At 34.8% G+C, this 25,782-nt stretch overlaps 1 protein-coding gene and 2 non-coding genes across 3 annotated transcripts; 1 reads left to right on the top strand and 2 right to left on the bottom strand.

Annotated features, from left to right (window-relative positions):
- Positions 1-6,862: 6,862 nt before the first annotated feature.
- LOC122305944 lies at positions 6,863-6,950 on the bottom strand. Its single transcript, XR_006241372.1, has one exon. It is a non-coding gene; the product is annotated as a small nucleolar RNA Z102/R77 (small nucleolar RNA).
- Positions 6,951-7,110: 160 nt separating this feature from the next.
- Positions 7,111-7,199, bottom strand: LOC122305945. The gene has a single exon (XR_006241373.1). It is a non-coding gene; the product is annotated as a small nucleolar RNA Z102/R77 (small nucleolar RNA).
- Positions 7,200-9,548: 2,349 nt separating this feature from the next.
- Positions 9,549-20,272, top strand: LOC122305304. Its single transcript, XM_043117716.1, has 8 exons — positions 9,549-9,748; positions 16,566-16,853; positions 16,996-17,195; positions 17,325-17,675; positions 17,822-18,022; positions 18,174-18,244; positions 19,224-19,363; positions 19,655-20,272. The coding sequence occupies exons 1-8, from the start codon at positions 9,709-9,711 to the stop codon at positions 19,993-19,995; spliced, it is 1,632 nt and encodes a 543-aa protein (XP_042973650.1). The 5' UTR covers positions 9,549-9,708; the 3' UTR covers positions 19,996-20,272.
- The last annotated feature ends 5,510 nt before the right edge of the window (positions 20,273-25,782 follow it).

Raw genomic sequence — 25,782 nt, 5'->3', positions numbered from 1 at the left:
AATATATAGCAACAAAGTGCACACGAGCTATATTTAATATCAATTTAATCATTCAAAACTCTTAATGTACAGGGGCAATTTAATTATCATCATAAAAAAAATTTACATATTCCCGTGATTTTCTTATCTATACATTACTTTCATTAAAAATTATATAAAATATAAGAAAAAAATTGTAAAAAGCCACATGAATATATATTTTTTGTAAGTACGTACATTTAGTATTTTTCAATATACAAATACATTCCTTATATCTCCTTTCACATATGTTGTCATAGGGATTTGCTGGATAGATACCCACAAGAATCACAAGATTATGCAAGAAGCTCTTAAAAAACAAAATCCATTCTATAAAAACCCAAAACTTACTCTCGCTAAATCACTGTTTTTTCAGAAGCCCAGCCCCATGAATTGAATTAACAGACCATATGAAAGAGAAAATTAAGCCACGTACCATTGAAAACATTAATTTAGTTATTTTTATCATGGGCTTCTTAGCTCTTACAATCTAGCCTTCTATTCTATTAATGTTTTCATCATGAATATCATAGTATCTATTATAAAACTTTCGAAAGGAGAGAGAAAGAGATAGAACTCAGAGAAATTATGAAATTTATGAATTTTTTAAAGAATTTAACGATATATATAAGAGTACAAAGGAGACTATGCATTTGACGACTAGCACTATGTATTTGACGGCTAGCTCACTATGCTAGCACTATGCACTGTGCATTTGACGGCTAGCTCAAGGTGGTCATATAATTTATTTTACAACAATGTTATTTTACAACACTCCCCCTTTGGATGACCACATATAATGAATATGCCTCGTTAAAACCTTGTCAAGGAAAAACCCTGTAGAAAAAAAAAACCATTAGTGAAGGAAAAATAGTACAATATTCATGTGTACCGTAAAATGCTTTAAAATTGCCTCATTAAAACCTTGTAAAGGAAAACCCAGTGGAATAAACCTTAGTGAAGGAAAAAGAGTACAATCAACATAAGTCTTCAAGACATTACTCCCCCTGAAAAGTGCATGATAAAAAGGTCTTCAAGTCTTCACATTTCAATATTCTGCACAATCTTCTTAAATGTTGCAGTTGGTAATACTTTTGTGAATAAATCTGCCAGATTATTACTTGATCGTATCTGCTTGACTTTAATTTCACCTTTCTCTTGAAGTTCATGAGTATAAAAGAACTTAGGTGAAATATGTTTGGTTCTATCACCTTTGATATATCCTCCTCTAATTTGAGTAATACAAGCAGCATTATCTTCGTATAAAGTTGTTGGACTATCATTAATTGCTGGAAGACCACACTTTTCTTGAATATGTTGGATCATTGATCTTAGCCAAATATATTCCCGACTTGCTTCATGAATTGGAATGATCTCTGAGTGATTTGAAGAGGTAGCAGATAGTGTTTGTTTGACAGATCTCCATCATATAACAGAATAATATAAAGAAAATACATTAATTAAAAATGAACACTCCAAGCAGAAATAGGAAGATTTGATTTCATGAGTAAAGGTCTAGCGATTAGCTGAAGCCTTTTAATCAATGATTCAGCTAAATCATTTTGAGTGTGTGTGTGGACAACTGGATATTCAACATCTATTCCTATTGACATGCAATAATTACCAAAAGCTTGAGATGTAAATTCTCCTGCATTGTCTAATCGAATAGTTTTAATTGGATAGTCAGAGAATTGTGCTCGTAACTTAATTATTTGTGCAAGAAGTTTAGCAAATGCAACATTTCTAGTGGAAAGTAGACAAACATGTGACCATCGACTTGATGCATCAATTAAAACCATAAAATATCTTAACAGTCCACTTGATGGTTGAATAGGCCCACATATATCCCCATGAATCCTTTGTAAAAAAGATGGAGATTCAAAAACAATCTTTGAGATAGATGGTTTGATAATCAATTTACCTTGAGAACATGCAGAACATGGATATTCATTGGGTAAGATAATCTTCTGATTCTTTAGGGGATGCCCATACGAATTATCAATTATTCGTCTCATCATTATTGATCCCGGATGTCCAAGGCGATCATGCCAAGTCATAAATATTTTGGGATCAATGCACTTTTGGTGCATTACAACATGTGATTCAATTGTTCTCATTTCTGTATAATACAATCCAGATGAGAGGGTAGATAATTTTTCTAATACGAGCTTCTGGTTCGAAATTATTTTAGTAATGAGAAGATGCTCTTTATTGTCTTCGTTAGTGGTTTCAATATGACAACTATTACGACGTATATCTTTAAAACTCAATAAATTTCTTCTGAATTGTGAAGAAAATAGAACATCATCAATACAAAATTTGGTGCTATTAGGCAACACAATATAAGCTCTTCCGGAGCCTTCAATTAGATTCGATGAACCAGAAATGGTATGAACATAGACTTTACTCAATGTTAGATTTTGAAAATATTTTTTATCTTTAAGAATTGTGTGAGTTGTAGCACTGTCAGCCAGACATACATCTCTATTATTCATCTCAGAGATAAAAAGTTCATCAATAAGACTTATGATTCTACAAAATATATAAAACTTTCATTACTACAAAACATTGCAGAATAATATAAAGGAAATACATTAATTAAAAAGGAACACTTCCATGATCAACTCTACCACTAGAACCCTCAAAGAAATCAGAAACATCAATGCTTGCAATATTTTCTCCATCTATAGAATTTAAAGCATATGATGGTTCAGCAAAATTTGTTTCAAACTTTTTTATTTTTTCTTTTATAGAAGATTGGTATAAGTTAACCAAGTGCTTAGCTGTACGACATGTACCAGCCCAATGTCCAGTCATACCACATCTATGGCATCCATCTTCATCTTTTTTTAAAAATTTGTTTTGAGGACCTTTGCCCTTCTCTAAGTTGAACCACTTCTGGTGGTACGGTGTATATCTATTATTATCCCTTTTAGTGTGGTCACTTCTAGGACCTCCACTTCTATAGTTTTTCTTACCACTTCCACGTCCTCTTTTTCTTTGAAAAGATGCACCATTCGTTTATAGGAATGATGTAAATCTAGTACCATTCACTTCAGGGAATGATATAGAACCAGTAGGACGTGACTGGTGATTTTTTAACAAAAGCTCATTATTTTGCTCAGCTAATAGAAGATAAAATATAAGTTCAGAATATTTTTTGAACTTTCGCTCTCGATACTGCTGCTGCAGAAGCACATTCGAGGCATGAAAAGTAGTATATGTCTTCTCTAATAAGTCATCATCAGTGACTTTTTCACCACATAATTTCAATAGCGAGCTAATTTTAAAGAGTGCAGAGTTATACTCACTAACACTCTTGAAGTCTTGCAACCTTAGGTGCATCCAATCATGACAGACTTTTGGGAGGATTACAGTTTTCTGGTGTTCATATCTCTCCCTTAAATCATTCCATAAAATAAGTAGATCTTTTATCGTTAGATACTCAGTTTTTAATTCTTCATGAAGATCGCGCCGAAGGAAAATTATTGCCTTAGCACGGTCCTGCAGGGACCCTTGATTTCCTTATTTAATTGTATCTCCCAGGTTCATCGCATCCAGATAGATCTCAGCATCAAGGATCCAAGATAAATAATTTTTTTTCAAAAATGTCAAGAGCAACGAATTCCAATTTTGTAAGATTTGACATTTTCTACATATATAAATCAGGAACATAAATATGTTTAATATTTCATATTTATTTTGAAAACTATAAAAATATATTGAAAAACTTACTTGAAGTAGAGGACTACTAGATTCAAAATTATCAGAACTTTCGTGCTAATAATGTGTTATAAAACTTTCGAAAGGAGAGAGAAAGAGATAGAACTCAGAGAGGTTATGAAACTTATGAATTTCTTAAAGGATTCAACGATATATATAGGAGTACAAAGGGGACTATGCTTTTGACGACTAGCACTATACATTTGACGGCTAGCTCTAGCACTATGCACTATGCATTTGACGACTAGCTCACTATGCTAGCATTATGTATTATACATTTAACGGTTAGTTCACTATGTTAGCACTATGCTAGTACTATGTACTATGTATTTGACGGCTAACTCACTATGCTAGTACTATGTACTGTACATTTGACGGCTAGCTCAAGGTGGTCATACAATTTATTTTATAATAATGTTATTTTACAAGAGTATCAACATAATCTATTTCTAGTGACAAACCCACCTGTGAGTAGGGTAAGAAGACTGAAAAGGGAAAATAGCAGCATGGCACTGCCAAAAGTGTTTTCATCTTCAAACAGATGATGCAAATGCCCCACAAATCAAATCTAAACAAAGAAAAATTGGTTTTAAAATCTCTCTCTCTCTCTCTGAATATTAAGAATTTTCTTTTTCCAATTTTTTTTTAATTTGTTTTAAAAGAAAAAAAAGTTTAATTTGTCAATTTTGCCATTTTCTATTTTTTGATTTTTGTTATAATTTATATATATAGTTAGATTTTTATGATTTTTCTTGTAATTAAGATTAAAATTGTCTCTTTTTATTTTATATAAACGTGTAAATATGTTGAAAAAGTTGGCACCCTTTATAAACATTTTTGGTTCCACAACTCACGAAAAATAATATTTGTATTCGTTGAATGTATAAAATTAGCCGCACAATCTTTTTAAAAAATATAAATAAATATAAAATTTACATAAAAAAACTTATTTTTTATTAGTAAACCCTACTCTTTTTCAAGATACGATATTTTTCTTGTCTCCAAGAGTATGTAACATTATTCATATATTATTTTGATTTCTTTGACTATAACTGCAACACATAATCCCTGTAAATATATCAACTATACATATTAAAGCAAACAATCCCTCACGAAACTAATCCATCTCTAGTCTCTGGCATTAAAAAGTGTAAATGATAATATATTAATATCTCATGCTTGAATCACAATTAAAAAAAAAAAAGAAAAAGACAATTTAGTCACAAAGGAATCCCAAATAAATAAAATCTACAAACAGACGTGTATGACACGGTACATTAAATTATATAATTATTTTTATTATAAAATAGATATAATATATAATATAATAATATATAATATATTATATCAAATTATGAGCTTTTATGGAATCTTTGTAACTTTCTCTAATATAACACGAAATGACTCACACATTAGAAAAAGCAGTAAACCACACGGTTGACAAGGTAAAAAACAAAGAGAAAATATAATACGACTATTGAATATAATTACTCATATAATTTTATTTATATATATATATTTAATGGTTAAAGATGTTTAAAAAATACTAAAAAATAGAAAAAAAATCATTTATAATAACTTGCATATTTAATAGCATTGTCCAAAACAAAATATGCAAGCAGTAACCGATTAACGGCTTAAGTCGATACATATGCTACAGCCACAAGGAGAGGAGATGAGATAGGATAGAAACAATTTCCAACCATCCCTAACTCTATTCAGATAAACAATTCTCTCAATTATAATTCATTAATTTCGTGTAATTCATTAATTTCGTGTAATTCAAGTTTGAGTCACATATGTCAGATTCAGATTGTACATGAATCAGTCCTGACTCATTAACTCCAAACCCAAATCAGACCTATGAAACCTAACGAATTAATTGATTTCTGGGTTCAATATGCAAGAGTCAAGACACCATAGACGTTTGAACGCTGGTCAACCTCATCTTGTGTCCAATTAACACCTCGTCTGCCTCCTGGCCTCCAATCATAGCAGGGCCTATGAAAGGGACTTGGAAGTTGGAAGTGATTTTCAGGTTGACCAAGAAGCACCATGGCCCCTATAGTCGAAATCTCATTTTTGTTGAGGCCCAATACAACAAGATCAATATCTTAACTCCGTATGCTGAAACTGGAAACGAATCTAGAAGAAAGGCATCTTTCATCCTTGTACTTTCTAGATAGTTATAAGCTTGCAAACAAGCAAAGCATAAAACTTGGAATAGCGGGAATAAAAAATTTAATAATCTCTTCACTAGGACTCAAGTCAAAAAGAAAAAGATTCATATACATTTTATCTGCGGGCTGCAACCAAAATCTTACTAAATGTATCTTTTTTTAACTTAAAGCTAGTGCTTCAAATGCTCATAAAAACCAATGAGCAACAATAAAAATTCGACAAATCCTCCAGTGCAAAAGCAATCAATATAAGAGGGCAGAAGGGAGCAAGAATATTACAAATTTAGAACACCAAGTTGATATGCTTGCTAATATACAAAAAAGATTGAGAGAAAAATGTGGGTCATGCATTACAAGTTTACAAGACAAGATGCTAAAATATAAACAAGACGCTGAAAATCAATTTCCTGAAAACACAAACACAAAAATAGAAGAAATGCAGTAATGGAATGCTTTTTCAAATCAAACTAAACAAATAAAATAATATATTTTCCAGTGTCCAAGTGAATTCACAAAATCAGTCATTGACAAATTAAAGACAGGAAAAATACAACTAGCTTCCATTCTGAAAGCCACAAATTAAATCATGATATCAAGAGCTTTAGAGGACCTGTTTAATGTTCAAGAAGGATAGAACCCCCGTCTACCAACTCCAATTTACATTAAAGATAAACTCAGCTGCTTAATGTAGAATACTTGTAGTTAGGATCTATTCCATTCAAAACAAAATGACCATATATATGACACTAGCAAATAATAAGTGTTAAAAAATTAAACAATGTTTTCCACTTTTCCTGATAACATACCAATGGGTCATACCACAAGTTAAGATATATTTCATTAGAAAACAGAACGACCACATCACGCTAGCAAACAATTAGCACAACAAAGTTGGAAACTTGAACTTTGTTTTCTTGAAAACATACTGATTAACGCTACGAGAATGATCAGATAGAGCTAATACTTAGAGATGCCATCATCACGGCAATCAAACCAATAGGGAAACATACTCCATTCATCATGTCATTCTCCAACACCAGCAGACCGAAAATATTCGAAAAACACACATGAATTTCATTTACAGAAACAGCAAGTGAATACACGTATATCTGCATGAATTTTCTTGAGTGAATGATTCGAAAAATATATTTAAAAAATATGCAAATTAAGAACAGTATCAACGGGAGGAAAATGATCAGCTAGAGCTAATACAACGTTGACGCCATCATATCGGCAATCAAACCAATAGGGAAACATAATATAATCATCATCTCATTCTCCCCCCAACTACTTCAAAATTTACAATTTTTCTTAAAAAAAAAAATTACAAATTCATATATACAACAACCGCGACCTATAAATGCATACATATATTTGACCAGCACAATGGGTTTTGATAAGAAGGAAGAGAAGTGAAAGCCCAGTGGCAATCAGCCATAAAGGGCGAGGGATGGAAAATGGGATTGGTCGGCAATCGGTGGGCTACTGGAGAGGTGAGTTACAGCAACGGCATATTTGATGGCGATGCCCTAATAGCGGCTGTGGTGGAAATCGTTACCCTAAAGAGGGGTATATATAGGGATATTTGTAGGAGATTATTGCTGTAATTTCGGAAAAGCCTTAAAAGTTTCGTCTTCACGAAATATACCTAATTTCTTGGCCATATAGTTCCTGAATTTGATTTGAAACTATCGGAGTCTGGCCTTTGACATTTAAAGTTGACATCTTTTATTAAAGTTTGAAGACCCACATGAATCCGACATGCAATTGTGAGACTAGAATTGAGGGATTCGAATTGCTTAATTAAACGTATTAAGTTATGATCAGCTTATTATTAACCTAAATTTAATTTGACACAATTTGAGTTCGATTCAAACAAACTGAATTGCTGGCCCTATATAGGGTCACCATAACACAACAAAGAAATATATGTACTTTTTATAACATCTCATCTTATATTCCGCCTACGTGTTATTGAAAAATGAGTAGTATTAAATATAATTATTGAAAAAATCTAGTTACAAATATAAGTGTGTATTAATATGTACATTAATCTAATTTGATTGATCAAAAAGTAAATTTTATTAAAAACAATACTAATTTAAATTTTAAATATGAAAGAATCATTACTGATATGCAGATTAATATGCGACTTTATTTATATATAATAAAATTCATAATTATTAGTTATGCAAGCTCTACGGTATATTATTCTTAAAAAGAATAAAATTTCTTATTAAAAAAATAAAAATTTGATATAAATATTATAATTTATTTTTTTCAGATAATACTTGGATAAGTAATTTTAGTAATAAATATTCTATAGTAAAATTAGATTATCTCTTTATTCATATATACTTAATATTTTGTCATTTCTAGAAAAAAAATATTATTATATTCTTTTAATCCATTAAAATTATTGAAAGTATGAATATAAATGTCTCTAAAGTCTAATCTAATACTAATAGATCCTGTGATAACAGAAATTAGACTCAAACCTTTTCTGCCTGATTTTTTTTTTTCACAAATTGCCCGAAATAAATGATGAACAGAGCTCCACAATAACTCCAGCTCCAGACAGAGCGCCAGCTGTCCTACTTTCGTTCTCTTTGCACGTAGGGGTGTAAGAAAAAACCGACAAACCGTAAAATCGGCCCGGACCAAATCGGATCAGATCGGTTGTGTCGGTTTTGGACTGATTCGGTCCGGAACCGGTTTTCATAAATGAAAAACCGGTAGGAACCGGTTCGGTTTTGATTTCGGTTAGTTTTGGACCGGACCGAACCGGATCGGACCGGTACTATTTATATATTAATATTATATATAATATATTTTATATTATATATAATTTTTAATCACATAAAAAATAATCACATATATACTAATACTAATATTCTAATATAGATTATAGTTATACTCATACTAATATAGTTATACTAAATCATCAAAACTAAAACTAACATATAGCTATACTAATAGTCTAATATTAATACTATTATATTGTCTAATATATTATATAGCTATAACTAATACTGATATATATGTACTAATACTAATCGTCTAATATAGGATTATAGCAGATTTTTTTTTTTACACTAGATTTCTTATTTTAGTTTTTGTTTTATTGCAGTTTTTTATATAGCAAATTTTGTTTATATAACATATTTTTTTTATAAAGCAGATTTTTTATATCAGAATTTTTTACATAGCAGATTTTTTTTTTATAAACCAGATTTTTTATAGCAGAATTTTTTTACATAGCAGATTTTTTTTTGCAAAGCAGATTTTTGTAAATGGTAAACAGAATTTTTTAAATCAGTTTTTTCTTTTAAACATAATTTTTATAAAAAATTTGTATTTTATTAAAACCGGAAAATCAGATCGAAAACCGGTAAAACCGGAATACCGGTTTAGGAGGAAAATCGATACGTAATCGGTTTTGAAAAATGCAAAACCGGTACCTACCGGTTCGGTCCTAGATTTTGTACAAAATCGGACCGAACCGGACCGGTTACACTCCTATTTGCACTTAATGGTAGGTACTAGGCACAATGCGCCCTCATAAACGACTGTCGTTTAGCCCAACTCCTTAGATAACGCCCTCACGATGTAATTAAATTCACCGTAATCTTCCATTAAAGCTTGGGAGCCAGAACACGGCATCCGACTCTTCCTCCTTCCTTCGCTCGGAGCTTTCGCCACCCAACGCGAAGTTAGCGATTCGGAGAACCGGCACCGCCATATATCCAGAGCCCCCCATTACAAGAATAACTACGCTTCCAAAGAAATGGTTTACCGACCCGTGAAGGGTATCTTCAATCATATTCGTAAGTGCAGCTTCTTGTTCAAACCTTTCCTTTCTTTTATTTTCTGTTTTTTTTTTCTCCTTTTTCTTGGGCAGTAATGCTGTACGTTTCAAATTCTTGGGCTTGAATTTCTTATTTCGTTGCAATCTGTGTTTTTATAAAGATATTAGTTACAACTGAGCGATACAATTTCCAGGTTTGTGTATTAGTTCTTTCTTTCACTTCTTTTAACCGTAGCCTTGAAAAAAGTTATGGGGGCAATAATGTGTCTAGAAATACTAAGCAATTTTGGTGTCCAAATATCAGTGCTGTTTGAGATGGAACTCTAAAATTTGTTGGGAGGCCTCAGATAAATACACGTAACATGTTGGGACTAGGTTACGAGGCCTTATATAGATAAGACTACTCAACACCTCGTCTAAATTTATGATATTACTTGTAGATATAACTATCTCGTGTAAGTACCGATAAAAAAAACTATCTTTTGTAAGTATAAATGTTATAAATATACGAATTTCTTATATGAGTATTTATGCTTACATATATAAGCATTAAGTAATATATACTTTATATACTATTGTCTTATGTAGGCATATGCATATTTAGTATTCATATGCATAGTTAATAAGTAATAACCGATAATTGTGATCATATTAAAAATGTATATGCATTTGCAATTGTAATTTTGTAGAATTCATTGTATACACGCAACACTACGATGAAGAAAAGTGATAATTTTTCGTGTTTTAATTAATATTGTTTATTTATCAAAAAACGAGAAGTGATAATTTTTCCTTCTGGTGATGTTTTGGTGCTTGTAACGGTGAGTTTGTGATTGATTTTAGAATGTAATGGGTCATTCAAAACTTGTGGTTATTGAATCCAAGGCATTTGAGGTATTAAGGGATGGTAGATATGTGCTTATAACCGAGAGAGGTTGGAAAGCGGTGAAAGAGATAAGCTTGGGGTTAGGCACGGCATGATGGTTCACTAAAGCTCTGGAGGACTCCTTGATGGTTGGGAGGATGGAGTTTTATACTACTCATTAGGAAGGAGATAGGGGCTACATTGCGTAGCGACACTCTAACTCCCGAGGCTGTTATATGGCGCTGGTGGAGTATGGTGGGGGCGGTCATCAGAACTTTATCTTCATACTAGAGGATAGTAGTGGCGGGGGATGAAGGAAGTTGGTAGAGGTTTTGAGGGAGGCTGGTAGTGCAGGTGGTCCTACATTTCTGCCACCGCCAACAATGACGCTAGCTCAACATCAACTAGTTTCTCGGTCATATTGGGAGGCACTTCAACCCAGAGTAAGTGTCAGGGTGGGAGCTAGCTTTGACATCTCAGCATGCTTGAGATGAGTGGTAGGCCTGCAAAGGAAAGACAATGCTGCCCTTTTTGTAGGTGCCTAGACGCTGGAGGAAGGTGGCAGGAGTGCTATCGGTTTGAATGAGGAAAGGGAGCATCGAGCACTACTTGAGCTGAAGAGCCAACTAGATGACATGCAAGAAAAAATTAACTGGCTTATACGGTGCGCAAAGAAAAAAGCGGTGGGCTTGGGCTGTGGTCTGAATGAAGACAACAAAAGGAGAGCTTCAGGTGGGCATGTACCAATTGGCTGGGTCCAGTCTAACGGGCCTCAGCCTGTGAAGTTGTCTAATATTGTGGACCATATAGGCCCGGGCCGAGCCAGGCCTATGTAAAAGGCCTCGAAGGGTTTGGAAGGAAAAGGGGCCAAAACTTCCATATCGGATTTCGGGTATTTCGGACTTGCCAAAAACATCCACATCGGAGCTGAATCTTGGGCCAAGATTTCCTGATCTGGTAAGAAAAGTGTGGCGGTCTTCTGCGACATAGATGGTGGTCCGATGGTGGCAATTCGTACGCTAGTAGTGGAAGAGGGGGAAATCATGGAGATCAACGCAGGAGCTGAAGGGCGGGAATTGAGTCCCTATGTCGAAGCAAGTTCTGGCGTTGGACAGGGAGGGTCGTCACTCTGTGGGCTGCCACAAAACTTGTTGCCATCCTTGGGAAGGCACAAAATAGGTCAATGGTTGAAGTTCTACATCACGGTGAGTCAATAGAGGGAGTTCTAGATGAAACTCTTGTTGTTTTGGAGAGTGAGTGTGAGACAGAGAAGGGGGAGATAGAAGGGGAAGGTTCTTTGATCCTGTTTAACCCCTGTAGAAACCCAACAGAGGGAGAGGAGCATTTAGGGAGGGTCCTTCACCAATAAGTATGATTCCTCCTACCCTATCCTCTAATTGGGTAATGAAAAAAGTGGAGGAACTTCATAGTTGTATAGGGATTTCGTGTGGGGGCTATGAAGATCAATTTAAGGCATTGTTAATAGCCATTGAGGTAGGCCAACATGAAGCAGGGTCAAAAAGTAATAGGGAGTTGACGAGGTTGACTTGGTCTATTAATTATGATAGAAAGGAGGGGAGTGCAAGTCATGGAAGAAACAAAGGAAGGGCTGGAATAGTTGATAAATGCAGCCTAAAATCTTGATTTGGAATGTTAGGGGGTTGAACGAGCTCGACAAACATCTCTGAATAAGATCTTTATTAAGATAATGGAAGATGGACATAATTTGTTTGCAGGAAACAAAACTGGAGCTTATCACCAAAAGAACTATTCAGAGCATATGGAGCTGCCAATATGTAGGTTGGTCATACTTATCCTCTAAAGGGGCTTTGGGTGGAGTATTGGTTATGTGGGATAAAAGGGTGGTGGAGAACATTGATGAGTTTGCGGGAGAATACTTGGTGGGGTGTTCATTTAAAAATTCTAAAGATGTTTTTTTATGGGCCCTTGTTGGGGTGTATGGTCCTAATTTGGATTGAGAGCGGCTGCTGCTTTGGGATAAGCTTGCTGGCCTACGTACTTGGTGGGAGGTTCCATGGTGTATTGTTGGATATTTTAACGTGACAAGGTTTCCTAGCGAAAGATCGGGGGAGGGACGACAAAACCATGGTATGGTGGAATTCTCGGACTTCATCTTCAAGTTGGGACTTATGGACATACCTCTAATGGGAGGTAAATATACTTGATCTAATAGTCAAGCCTGGTCAAGACTGGATAGATTTCTCATATCTCTCTCATGGACCTGCAATTTCCAGATTTATGTTAGAAAATACTTTCTAGGATATGCTCTAATCACTTTCCTGTAATGTTAGATTGTGGAGGTATTCAAGGGGGCAAAAGGCCATTCAAATTTGAGAATGTGGTTAAAAATTGATGGGTTTGTGGATTTGATTAGACAATGGTGGAACTCATATCAAATACAGGACACTCCGAGCAATGTATTGGCTGGAAAATTGAAAGTTTTGAATAAGGATTTGAAGACATGGAATAAACAGGTATTTGGTAATATAACTATAGAAGAAGGGCTTATACCAAGAGTTACAAAGCTTGGAGGGTGTAGGAGACGAGAACAACTGCAAAGGCCAAGTAGTTTTAGAATTAGAAATGTTGATTCTAATGGAGGAGATTTTGTGGAGGCAAAAGTCAAGGGTATTGTGGCTTAGGGAGGGGGACAAATGTACAAAGTTTTTTCGCCAAGTTGCAAATTCACATAGGAGGTTTAATACTATTGAGTCCATGAACATAGATGGAGGTGCATTTTCATATCAAGCAATGATAAAAGATCATGTGGCTGGACATTTTGAACACTTGCTGTCGAAACCTTATGCATGGAGGCCTATAGTAGGTGGACTAGCTTTTGAGTCCATTGATTAAAGTAGTATGATTTGGTTGGAGAGGCTATTTGAAGAGGAAGAGGTACAACAATTAATCAGAAAAATGAATAAAGATAAAGCCCCAGGCTTGGATGGTTCTAGTATGGCATTTTTTCAGACTTGTTGGGAGGTGGTGAGAAAGGATGTCATGCAGGTTTTCTAGGCATTCTTCACTTTTGGAAACTTTGAGAAAAACTTAAATGCTACTTTTATTGCACTTATCCCTAAAAAGGCTAGTGCAATAGAGGTACAAGATTTCAGGCCTATTAGTCTTGTGGATAGCTTGTATAAGATACTCTTAAAAGTCCTTACTAATAGGATGAGCACAGTCATGGATAAGATTATCCTTAAAGTCTCAAAACGCCTCTGTGAGAGGTAAACAAATATTGGATTAGGTTTTTATAGCTAACGAATGCTTGGACAACATGATCAAGTTGGGTGTACCGTGTATTTTATGTAAACTGGATATGGCAAAGGCCTATGATCACGTTAATTGGGATTTTCTTATCTATATGTTGAGTGTATGTGGTTTTGGGAAAGATGGAGGGAGTGGATGAGGCATTGTATGTCAACGACTATCTTTTCAATCTTGGTAAATGGTAATCCCGTGGGTTTTTTTAATAGTTCATGGGAGACTACGACAAGGTGATCCATTATCACACCTCTTATTTGTCCTAGTGATGGATGCTCTAAGTAGAATGGTGTCGGTTGCAGTAGAGGGTGGATTTTTTTCAAGATTTTCAGCGGGGGATATTCATCACGGCTCCACTATTATTTCTCACCTTTTGTTTGCAGATGACACGTTGCTGTTTTGTGAGGCAAATGCAGGACATATTCAATCTTTGAAGGCCATCTTACTTTGTTTTGAAGCGGTATTCAGGTTAATAATTAATCTCGCTAAGACGGAGATAGTTGCGGTGGGTGATGTAAGCAATATTAGGGGGCTAGCTAACATATTGGGATGTGTGGTTTCTTCGCTACCATTGAAGTACCTCAGTCTTCCATTGGGGGCTTCTTTTAAAGCTAAGACAATTTGGCAGAAGGTGTTGGAGAAATTAGAGAGTAGGTTGGCCTAGTGGAAAAGGTTGTATTTATCTTAAGGTGAGTGGATCACACTTAATTAATAGTACTTTATCCAATCTTCCCACATACTTCTTGTCTTTATTCCCCACCTTGCTAGCATTGCATCTAGAATAGAGAAACTTCAATGTGAGTTTCTATGGAGTGGACTTGACGATGAGTTTAAATTTCACCTAGTTTGGTGGGATAATGTGTGTACTCCTTTGATTGATGGTGGCTTGGGGCTCTATAATGTGAAGGCCTTCAATAGGGCTTTATTACGAAAATGGTTGTGGCGTTATAATTATGAGAGGGAAGCCTTATGGAAAGGAGTGATTGACATGAAGTATGGAAGTGCAAGGGGGGTTGGTGTTCTAATGAGGGTAGGGGGCATATGGTGTGGGGTTATGGAAGTATATATGGAAAGGCTGGTGCTCTTTTTCTAGTAATACTAGGCTTTGTTTGGGAAATGGCAATAGGATCAGCTTTTGGCATGATGTGTGGCTGGAAGACACGGCTTTGAAGGATGCTTATCCCACTATTTTCAAAATTGCTAAGAAAAAAAAAGCTATGGTGGTTGACTTGCGGATAATCACTCATGGCTCACTGGAGTGGAACATCAGCCTCACTCGGGAGGCACATGATTGGGAAGTGACTGTTTTGATGGAAGTTTTTAGCCTACTTTATAACACAACTCCTGCTGTCACAAATGAGGATAAGATGGAATGGAGACCTTCTAAGAAAGGAAAATTTTCGGTATGCTTTTTCTATGACACAATTACCATGCAACATAGGCACAATTTTCCTAATAAGAACATATGGAGGAGTAAGTACCTACCAAGGCCGCATTCTTTATTTGGACAGTGGCCTTAAGGAAGATTATGACCATTGATAATCTTAGAAGACGTGGCCTTATAATTACGAATTGGTGTTGTATGTGCAGAAATAGTGGTTAAATGGTGGACCATCTACTCTTACATTGTGAGTTTGCTCGGGATATATGGAATTACTTCTTCACCAGAATGGAAAATTGGGAATAGCATGGGTAATGCCGGGAAGGGTGGTTGAACTACTAGCAAATTGGAGAGGGATCTCAGAGACAACATAGATTGTAGTTGTGTGGAAGATGGCTTCTGTATGTATTCTTTGGTGTATTTGGAGTGAAAGAAACGATAGACATTTGAGGATCATGAACGCTCCTTGGAAGAGTTTAGGAACTTTTTCTAGAAGACTTTATTTATGTGGGCCATTGCTTTAGATCTAAATGGTCTCAGCTTCCATGATTTTCTTGTAATAGTTTGTAGTTCTTAAATAGGTGTATTCACATGTATACTTCTAATGTACCTGGGCTATGCCTATCGTTATATCAATAAAATATCTTATTACTTATAAAAAATAAAAAATAAAAGAATTTATTGTATATTTTGAATGGTTATTTTATTTTTTTAATCTTTAGTTGTGCCTCTTGTGCTTATCAATAAAGATTTATTACTAATAATAAAAAAAGAACTTTAAGTGAGTTTTTTATTTCTTGAAATAAGAAAATTTAAAAATAACAAACAAGTTGAGTCAAGTAACTCAAGTTTTAGTTGAGCCTCGACATGAGTTTAGACGTGAAAATATTTTACTCAAGTCAAGCCCGAGCTACTCAAAAGGCTCAAGTCAAGCTCGAGCTTAATAACAGTATAATTGAGCAAAGCTTGACCAGGCATAACCTGCTCAAACTTGGGTCGATCACAGCCCTAGTTGGGCAACAGCTTAAATTCCTGCTATGATATACCATTTACTCACTCGTGAACCTAAAATAACACATGTATGTGTTCACTCAGTTGATTAATTTCGATATGGACTTAACAACTCACAGTCACAGGATTATACTCCAATATAAATTGGAGAGATTTACCTTTTTTTTTTTTTTTTTTTTTGATAAATAATTGGAGAGATTTACCTATGAGTGTAATCTTGAATATGGACAACAAATATGGGTTTTCTTGTTTCAGTATATAAAAACGTGTTGATTAATAGTGTTTTTTTGGCAGATTATACTAATTGTCTGAAGAGATGTGGAAGTTATCAAAGTTATGTGTATAGTGTTCTCAATCGGTTTCAGCTGCAACGGTCAAAAGCAGATAAGGTAGAAGCAGATATGCAGAAAGAAGTTTCTGTGGAGTCTGAAGTTCAGAAGAAGATGTGCAGTGGTTCTAGGCTCAGCAAATACAGTTGCAAAGATGAAGATCTGAGTGATAGGAAGGGGAGGTTGGAGCTTGCTTGGCTCACAAAAGCTCTTGAACCAGCTCTGCAATTGTGTAGGTGGGCTCTGCCAACAGGTCTGTTTATGTTTAGTTGTGCTTATCATCTTATAATATAGCTTGTGGAGATGGTGTTACATATTGGTAACTGTATGTGAGAAATTTGAAATCTTTAGGTTGTGTTGGTCCTGGAGACTTATTTACCATTCGAAATTTGCAGGAGATGGATTGAGAAACAAACCCCCACCTGACAGTCGGTCGGTTTCAGAAATTATTGCAAGCATTCAACGGAGTAAGATTGGAATCCAGGATTGGAGCCTGAGTGATCTCACAATTGGCTTATTTCTTATTTATCTTCGTCAAGCATCTACAAATCCATTTGAAGATGTTAAGGGTGTTCAGATCACATCAGACTCAATAGTAAATTCTATAATAAATGCATATGAACACAACTAACACTCCTTTTTTGTTCTGTGATTTTGTATACTTCTTTGGTAATCTTGCTTCAGAAATCCAAAGTTCTAAAGAGGTTATGGTTTCTTATATTAGGTGCAAGATCTCATCTACCATCTGGAGTTAGCGAAAGGTTGTTATAAGGGTGATGCTGCAGGTCTTTCAAGGAACAGTATGATTCGAGAAAGCAATGTTTTGAAGTTCGTGAAAAATTCCAGTCTGATGAGACCTGGATATTACATTGGGGTTGATGCCCGTAGGAAACTCGTGATCCTTGGAATCCGTGGCACTCAAACTGTCTATGACCTTATCACTGATATTGTTTCTTCGAGCGATGGAAAAGTGACATTTGAAGGGTATTCCACCCACTTTGGCACAGCTGAAGCTGCTCGTTGGTTTCTTACTCATGAGATGGGAACTATTAGGTACTGCTTGGAGAAATACAAGGTAGTGAAGATTTTATTTTTATCTGTTTTCTGATATCTTTTTTTTTTTTTTTTTGAATTTTTTTTTAGTTCTTTCCTGTCCTCCATTTCTTCATTATGTATTATCAGGGGTTTCATATCATTGTAGTGAGCCTAATTCATTAACAGGGATATAGGTTAAGACTTGTGGGTCATTCTCTCGGAGGTGCTACAGCTTCTTTACTAGCAATAATGATTCGTAGAAAGTCAGTTGAGGAGCTTGGATTTAGCCCAGACATTGTTTCTGCTGTTGGATATGCCTCTCCACCTTGCGTCTCCAGAGAACTTGCTGAAAGCTGCTCTGATTACGTTACCACCATTGTCATGCAGGTGGGTGGATGCATTTGATAGTCTATCAGTTATGTTATTTGGAAGCGGCAAAGCTTTTTGAGTTCTTATAAAATTCTTGTTTTTGGGAAGTTCTTTGTTTCTGTCATGTTTCTATTCTCATACTGTTTTGCCCCCCAATTCCTTTGTTCAGGATGATATTATACCTAGATTAAGTATTGCTTCTCTAACAAGGCTGAGGAATGAAATCCTTCAAACTGATTGGTAAGCAAAACCTAACCTATACAGAAGCTATTGCTTCCTTTCTTTTATGACATGCTAAATCCAGTAAGCATATGAATTAAGCTGGTGTTTTTTGGAATAAAGGCATTCTGGATGCCGAAAAGAATTAGAATCAAATGCAGCATTCATATCAAGGAGCTCCTTCATGTTTGCAAGTTGCAAGTTGCAAGTAAAATTTAAGTGCATTTCTTTTTCACCTAGTCTCTCAAATCTAATGGAATCTCAAACAGTTTCTGAATTTCCAATGGTCAGGAGTTTGAACTTGCAAGAGATCGATGCTCTTTCAAATGTTAAGGAGTTTGTTTTTCAATTTTTACATGAAATGAAAGTATGCATACACTTGGGCAAGGCCTGCCTTGCGGTTTTCATTGTCATCATGGAGGCAGAGTAACTAATCTGGTATTAAAGGGGCTTACGTTGTAAAAATCTATTTCAGATTTCCCCCCCTTGGACAAACACTATATTTTCAGATATATTTTTCTTTCCATTTCTTACATGATCTGACCCTTGTCTATTGCTTTATAGTTAGCTTATCATCAAACTGAATTAAGCATTCTAAGAATCTAATTGTAATTTTACGTTATTGTCATAACAAGAAGTTTGATCATGATATTAAAGTCTGTAGAAATTATCAAAAATGCCTAAACATCCATCCGTTTATTAGGAAATAGTTATTCATTTAAAAGTGTCCTGACACGTCCCTCTCAGTTTAACTTTAAAATAATCTGGTAATGTTTGGGGGAGGTATTTGGTAAGAACTTTAAGCGATTGCTTACATCAAAGAACTTAAAATAGAAGATATTAATCATCCTACCGAAAGGGCCGATTATTTATGGTAGCCTATTGATTTTATAGGTTCTTCTGTATATAGAAGATAGCTGCTTCTGTCTCAGGCATCACTTTTATATGGGTGTTAATGGAAAATGATTTCTCGAACTTTTAATTATTTCTATTTTGACAGGATGAGTGTGATTGAGAAGGAAGACTGGAAAAATGTAATAAATTTGGTTACAAATGCAAAGCAGGTTGTGTCTTCAGTGCAAGATGTAGCTCGGAAACTTGCAGATTATGCAGACTTTAGGAACAAAACAACTTATTCTGGTAAGCTCGGCCTGCATTGGCCCCAAGGTCGATTGTAGCTTTAGAATATACCATCTGATGACCTAGTTATTATTCTTATTGGTGGAACTTGTATGGAATCCCTAGTTCCATATGTCAAGTTTGAACCTGTATGTGTGTGTGTCCAATTCTGGGCATTTTTCAGAGGAAATTTTGCACGAACTTACATAATTTACTTCACAAAGTCTAAATAAGTTTACATATGACCTTCTCACTGGATTGCCACATTATGCGATCTCCCATTCACCAAATGTTGTGGTGGTGCTTGAACAGATGTTTCTTTCAGAGAGGAATTGCCTGCTGCTCCTGTATCCACTTTAGTGTCCACCTCAAAAAAGAATATTGTCATTGAAAAGGAAGTAGCTGCCTCTACAGTTCCTGAAGAGTTATTTGTACCCGGGACTGTCTTCTATCTAAAGAGGAATGCAGACACCCGGGCTGGTATCAGCAGGGAGTTTTTCACACTCTGGAAGAGGCATCCAGCCGAACATTTTCAGAGGATAGTGCTCTCGAGCAACTTAATTTCAGACCACAAGTGTGATAGCCATTACTATGCTTTAAGAGATGTTCTAAAAGATTTGCCAGGTCCTAATGACGAAGCTATTTTCAGATGAATACAAACAGAATGTTTGATGTACAAGCGAGCAAATTAGTTGTTGTAAACACATATAGTCCATGAAAACTTAAGTCTCTATTCGTAAGAGAGACTTGTACAAAAATTTTGTTTCTAGCCAAAGTAGTTTCCTTTTATTATTCCATTAGAGCCATCTAAACATTTGTTTGTAGTTTTCTTTAGTCATTATGACTCAGTTTTGAAAACTCTTTAGGGGAAATATCAGCAATTATTTTACTCAATAATATGCTATACTAGTGGCTCAATCATTTTGAATCTCCCTTATTGTCATGCAGTCCTGTTTTTGAATGAAGAGACTTCCTACGTAATTTATGCAATTCTCCCCTTAGAAAGTCTTCCAAACTACTGAATCTATTAAAATAATTCGCATCCCATTCACGGGTCCCTGTATGTCTTGGTGGAAAATGTACTGCTGCTATCTTGCTTGGGGTTTTCAGTAGCTCTTGGTTCTGATTCGGCAGAGGTTGTTACAATTAATAAGTAAAAGTGAGCCACACAGAACTTAATGCTCTAATCATTAGGTGAATGGCACTCACCAAACACTCAATGTTCCTTTTATTTATTCTCACTATCTGATCTTGTAGTCACTCAATGTGCCATGCTCACCACTGTTATTGCCCCACTATGAAGCTCTAGATGGCAATTTGTTGCTTTATATCTGGATGGAAGATACAGGCGGTAAAAGATAAAGCCTTTTGTTTCAACTTAATAATGGAGCTTTCCCACCTTAAAAAGCTGTGTCTAATCAAGAACTGGCTGCACTCATTGCCACATCTAGGGCAGCCCTAGGCTCGTATAGCATCCAAAGTGAAGTAAGAATAAAATTTAAAGGCAATCAACACCTGGGACTATTTCTTTTCTTTCTTTCTTATTCTCTTTCGATTCTGCGGAATATGGATATATTTCTCATCTTCCCATAGAATGTAAGATTAATGTCCCTCATAAATCAGAAAAAATAAAAGTTCTGAAACTTTATATCTAGACTGGAACCTCTTTACAAACTCAAACTCGTGGATCATGCATCTTTGGGTAACACAAATTACTTGAAACCTCATCATTTTTAAGTTGATAAGATAAGAAAAAGTTGCAATTATTCCAATCCTACTGACCCCATTATCGCCTGAGCTAGGGCCTAAGCCACTTTTCGCCAAAAGTTACTGTCAAAATTAGCTGTTGCTTGGGTGTGGTTGATTCTACAGGAAATTTAAAACTTGTGGGAAAAGTGGAGTACGAGTAGTACTGTCCATTTAACTGGGAGCTTGCTGGTTGCAATCAGCACACAGCCTGGCTGGGCTGGCCCTGAGCCTAGGGAGCAAAAGCACCTAGACATACATATATGCTCAATCAGAGTTTATCCGGTTAGCCTAGCCCAAACTTGGAAAAATGATTGAAGCATTTAATCAATATCTCGACCCCGCCGGTTGATTCTTTTTACCAGGTAAAGCTTTTCTTTTAATAAGAAGATATATAAATAATTATATTTGAAAGCTTCTACACTATACATCATTCACGTGATATCATTTAATTTAAAAGATAAATTTATAGATATATATATATATATATACTATATTTATAATAGTTTAAAGAGACAAGAAGTAATCTAAATGACGGTGATTGATATAGTAAGTATATAATTAAGGAAGTCATGAGTATTTTTTCTTTTAGTTTAGTTTCAAGACTTCTATTTTTAAACATTAATGAGACAAAGTAGCTGGAACCCAATTATAAGTTCAAAGAGGCCAGAAAGTTCTTCATTTTTAATTAAATTATACAATGTTCTTATATAGAAAAAAATAATTTTAAAATGTTTTTTTTTTTTTAGTTTTAGATCACTCTTGACCATATCTTCTAGATTTTCCACATTACCACTACCGGCTAATCCTTGGTCAAATGATGCCCCAAATTATGAAGTTAACTTGTTCCTTGGACGATCCGCCAGCTTTTCCAAGCTGAATTACTTGTCTCCTCCACCTGTGAAAGTTTTCTTAGACATCATGAAGTTTAAATCCAGTCTACAAGTAGTGGAAAATTCTTCCCCAATAATACCTTCACAATAAAATAAAATAAAAAAAGAAGAGAGAAAATCCATCTCTATGATCTCTTGCATGTAAACCTTCTCTCAATCCCTATTGATATGACAGCCATTCATGTGCTTATTGTTCTTACAAAAGGTACGTTATATCAATCCCTATATTAAGGATTGGACTTTGAACAAATGCACCCCATTCAAACTACACGTACGTAATGTTGATATAAATTGTGTAACGAAGTTAATTAAATAAAGGGAGACATTTATTTATACAGCTTTCTCATCATGTTTCTCAATCGTCATGCAATATAGCATTTTCATCACGTTAGTTGTCCTCGATCGGGATATCGAAATCCGTGGTTGAACACCGAGGGTTACTTATAGAAGTTGCAGACAGATGGTGTTTTATATTTGAAATGTAGCTTTCATACAAGACCTCGATCGATGTCTAATCTAACTTCTGAACGAGCATAGTTAATAATGTTTTAATTAACTTGATTGATCATATTCTTTTAAGTATTCAAACTTTATATATTTTTGTGTTATCTAGCTTGTTGGGGTTTGATTATAACAAGGAACTTGGGGAGTAGACAATGGAGGTCTTTGGCTTTCTTCTAGATTGAGAACAAAAAATGGAATAAAGAAACCCTAGATACCCCTGGCAATCATCCATACACGTGCAATGGCCCCCATGTGCAACCTGGATGTCGGCTTGACTGGTCTTAGTGGAACACTTGTTGTCACCATCATTTTCCAGCACCATCTTTGTCCATACAACCAAACGTGTCCTGTCTTCGTATTTTAATTAAGTGGGCTATCAAAGCATGCGTGATTTCTACTTCTAGATTCTTAGTTTTTGCTATTAATTAATTATTATATGCTTCTATTCCGGATTGGATTTTCTAACCATTAGTATCACTTTTATTTAATTCCAAAGTGATCATATCATTTAGCATATATGGTAACATGAGTGATACACATAAAATATGATCTAATTCAAATGGAACTAGATAGTAGGTATGACAATATCTATATATATATATATATATGATATATCATAGATCTATTTTATGTTTGGTAGATAGTAAAGTTTAATACCATCAATGTTAAGCACGAGATCTAATTTTTTTTCATAATATTCTTCGTATTGAGACTGTTCATCTGGCCTGAAACCCGCAATATAAAACCGGGCTTTTATTAATACTCATATTAATATTAATAAATGGAATGACAATATATATTTGTTATGTATAAATTAAATATATATTTGAAAGATTATTGGTTTTTTTTAACCTATTCACAAGATTATTTGACTGAATTCTTTAATGGATTTTGTAGGTTTCTTAGTTCATGACTACGTTACTTCTTACTGACGTTTACGGCTTAATTTGTCCGTCGGTCCATGAAAATACCTACATGAGTCGATTAAACATATAAGTTTTGATATGTATCTGTATGACTCCTATTTTATCGTATTCCAAACACACGAATTCCAAGCTGGTGGTGACGTGGACGTGGCTTTCCTTGAGACCCGCAAGTGTCAATAAAACAAAAATAGTACCACACGTGTGGTGGTCAAAGTTGGAATCGATGAGACACTGACGAGGTACGTAATTTCATAATCCACACGTGCGCCTCGATCCGGAAGAATAACTCATGACTATTGTCTTGGTTGGTTTTGTCCTTTTATTTGTTCTTTTTATTTTTCTCCATTAATGATTGAGTGCCTCTACAGTCACCGTGCCGACAAGTATAAATTTTTTCTTAAATATTTTACAAAATAAAATAAAATTCACAATATTAATTAATAAAATACATGCACTTATTTAATCACGAATTAAAAATAAAATATAAAAAAAAATGCTCAAAACTATTTATCGGGATCCCCAACATTTCGCTTAATGATTTATTCAAAAGACTTTGGGTCCCTTATGGATGAAATTAATACTCAAAGAATCAAACTTGCTAATCATGTGTATATATATGCTTAATTTCCTTTTTTTTTTAAATGAAAAAAAACTATATATATAATTGATGATTGAAAAACCTTTATGGAAAGAAGCTCAACTAGAAAGAAACCCTTCACCGACCCAAGCTTTGGTTTGTTTGGAAATTTTAATAATAAACCATATTACTATTTTTTTTTCTTTGAGTTTCATCAACTATTATATATGCTGTCTCCTACTCGTGCTTAATTTTCGAATTTTGTGCAGACAGGCGTGCATGAATGACGAATTCATTGAGACCATTTCTTGGCGGTGATTGGTTGATAAGCAAATCTAAGAAACATATTATTAATTGTTTCTATGATTGCCTAATTATGTATTCATTGTCCTAACACAGAAAGCTCAAAACCTTCTTCAAAACATTTTTTTTTTCTTTAATTTGTTTCTTCTACACGAAGAAAGAGTTGTTCTAATCTAGCTAGTACTGGTGCAATGTACAGAAGAAGCTTGTTGGAGGGTGAAAAGCCTGATAAACAATTGGTTGTTTGATTGTTTGTTGAAAAATACTATATTTCCATATGTTGGGGAAACATGTACGTAATTTGTAGGGACTCAGCTTTGCTAATGACTAAAATACCTGTAGCTTGTTCAGGTTTAGGTTAGGTTTGATTGGAAGTTTGATTTTAAATAGAGTCATGCCCACGAACAGATGATCACTTGATCACGTTTTTGACAATTATGACGTTAATGGTTTTTAAAATCGTTTCCAAGGAACATATGAGAATTCCAAGTTAGAAAGTCACGTAAAATTTAACCTTGGTAAAAAAATATTAAAGAGAAATAAAATCCATGTGTGTGTGTGTATATATATATATATATATATATATAAGCATACCATGTGTGTGTGTGATATTATACATTAACTATATGTGTGTATATATAATCTAGGGTGAGGGAATGAAAACAAAGACCATGATATATATACACCAACTACAAAACTCAATAGTTAATGATAGGGGTGTATAGGAACAGACAACACCAACCTTTGCTGACTAGAACCAGCTGTTGGAGTCAGGATTAGGCAGAGAATTGATCAGCTAACGGTAAAAAATAAAAGAAATCGATGTCGGCCAGTTCGGTCTCAATCTGAATTAACCAGGTTCAAACTGCTAAACAGGCCGATATAATATAATATTATATATATATATCTTAGGGAAAGCGACGCTGTTTCACTTGAGTGATTTAAATGGTGTCGTCTTACACATAACATATAAAAAAAATACAAGTGAAACGATGCGGTTTGGTTTAATACAGCGAAAAAACGTCATTTAGATGTAGGGTTTAATAACCCCTCCCCTCCCTCTTCTTCAACCCGATCCTCTTTCTTTCTTCTCTCTCCTCTCTCACCCCGTTGCACACGTCTCCCCTCCTTCACGCCGCTCTGTGCTTGGCCTGTCCCTCATCTCTCCAAGATCTCTTATCCTCGTCTTATCCCTCACCTTTCCAAGCTCATCTTTGAAACATCTCTTTGACCTCTCTGTCATTCACGATTGATGGTTCACTTCTCTCGTTCTCCTTTCATCTCTCCCGTTCACCTCTCCTCATAACTTTTTGTTATGAATTTGTGATTTTGTTGTAAATTTTTTAATTTATTGTGAATTTTTTAATTTGTTGTGAATTTTGGTTGATTTCTTTTAAATTTTTGAAGTGAATTTGGGGATCGATTAGCAACCTAAGGACCAACCATAAGACTACGACAAGTTCTCTCTCTCCTTGTCGGATGGTTTCGGTC

This window comes from Carya illinoinensis, chromosome 3 (genome assembly GCF_018687715.1).
Source record: "Carya illinoinensis cultivar Pawnee chromosome 3, C.illinoinensisPawnee_v1, whole genome shotgun sequence".
NCBI classification, from domain to species: Eukaryota; Viridiplantae; Streptophyta; class Magnoliopsida; order Fagales; family Juglandaceae; genus Carya; species Carya illinoinensis.
This window is presented reverse-complemented; position numbering and strand designations above follow the sequence as displayed.

Excerpts from the sequence above, each read along its gene's own strand:
- LOC122305304 (XM_043117716.1), top strand. The coding sequence starts at position 9,709 with ATGGTTTACCGACCCGTGAAGGGTATCTTCAATCATATTC. Across the intron at positions 17,196-17,324 it reads AGATCACATCAGACTCAATA|GTGCAAGATCTCATCTACCA; the intron begins GTAAATTCTATA and ends TTCTTATATTAG. Across the intron at positions 18,245-19,223 it reads GAAATCCTTCAAACTGATTG|GATGAGTGTGATTGAGAAGG; the intron begins GTAAGCAAAACC and ends CTATTTTGACAG.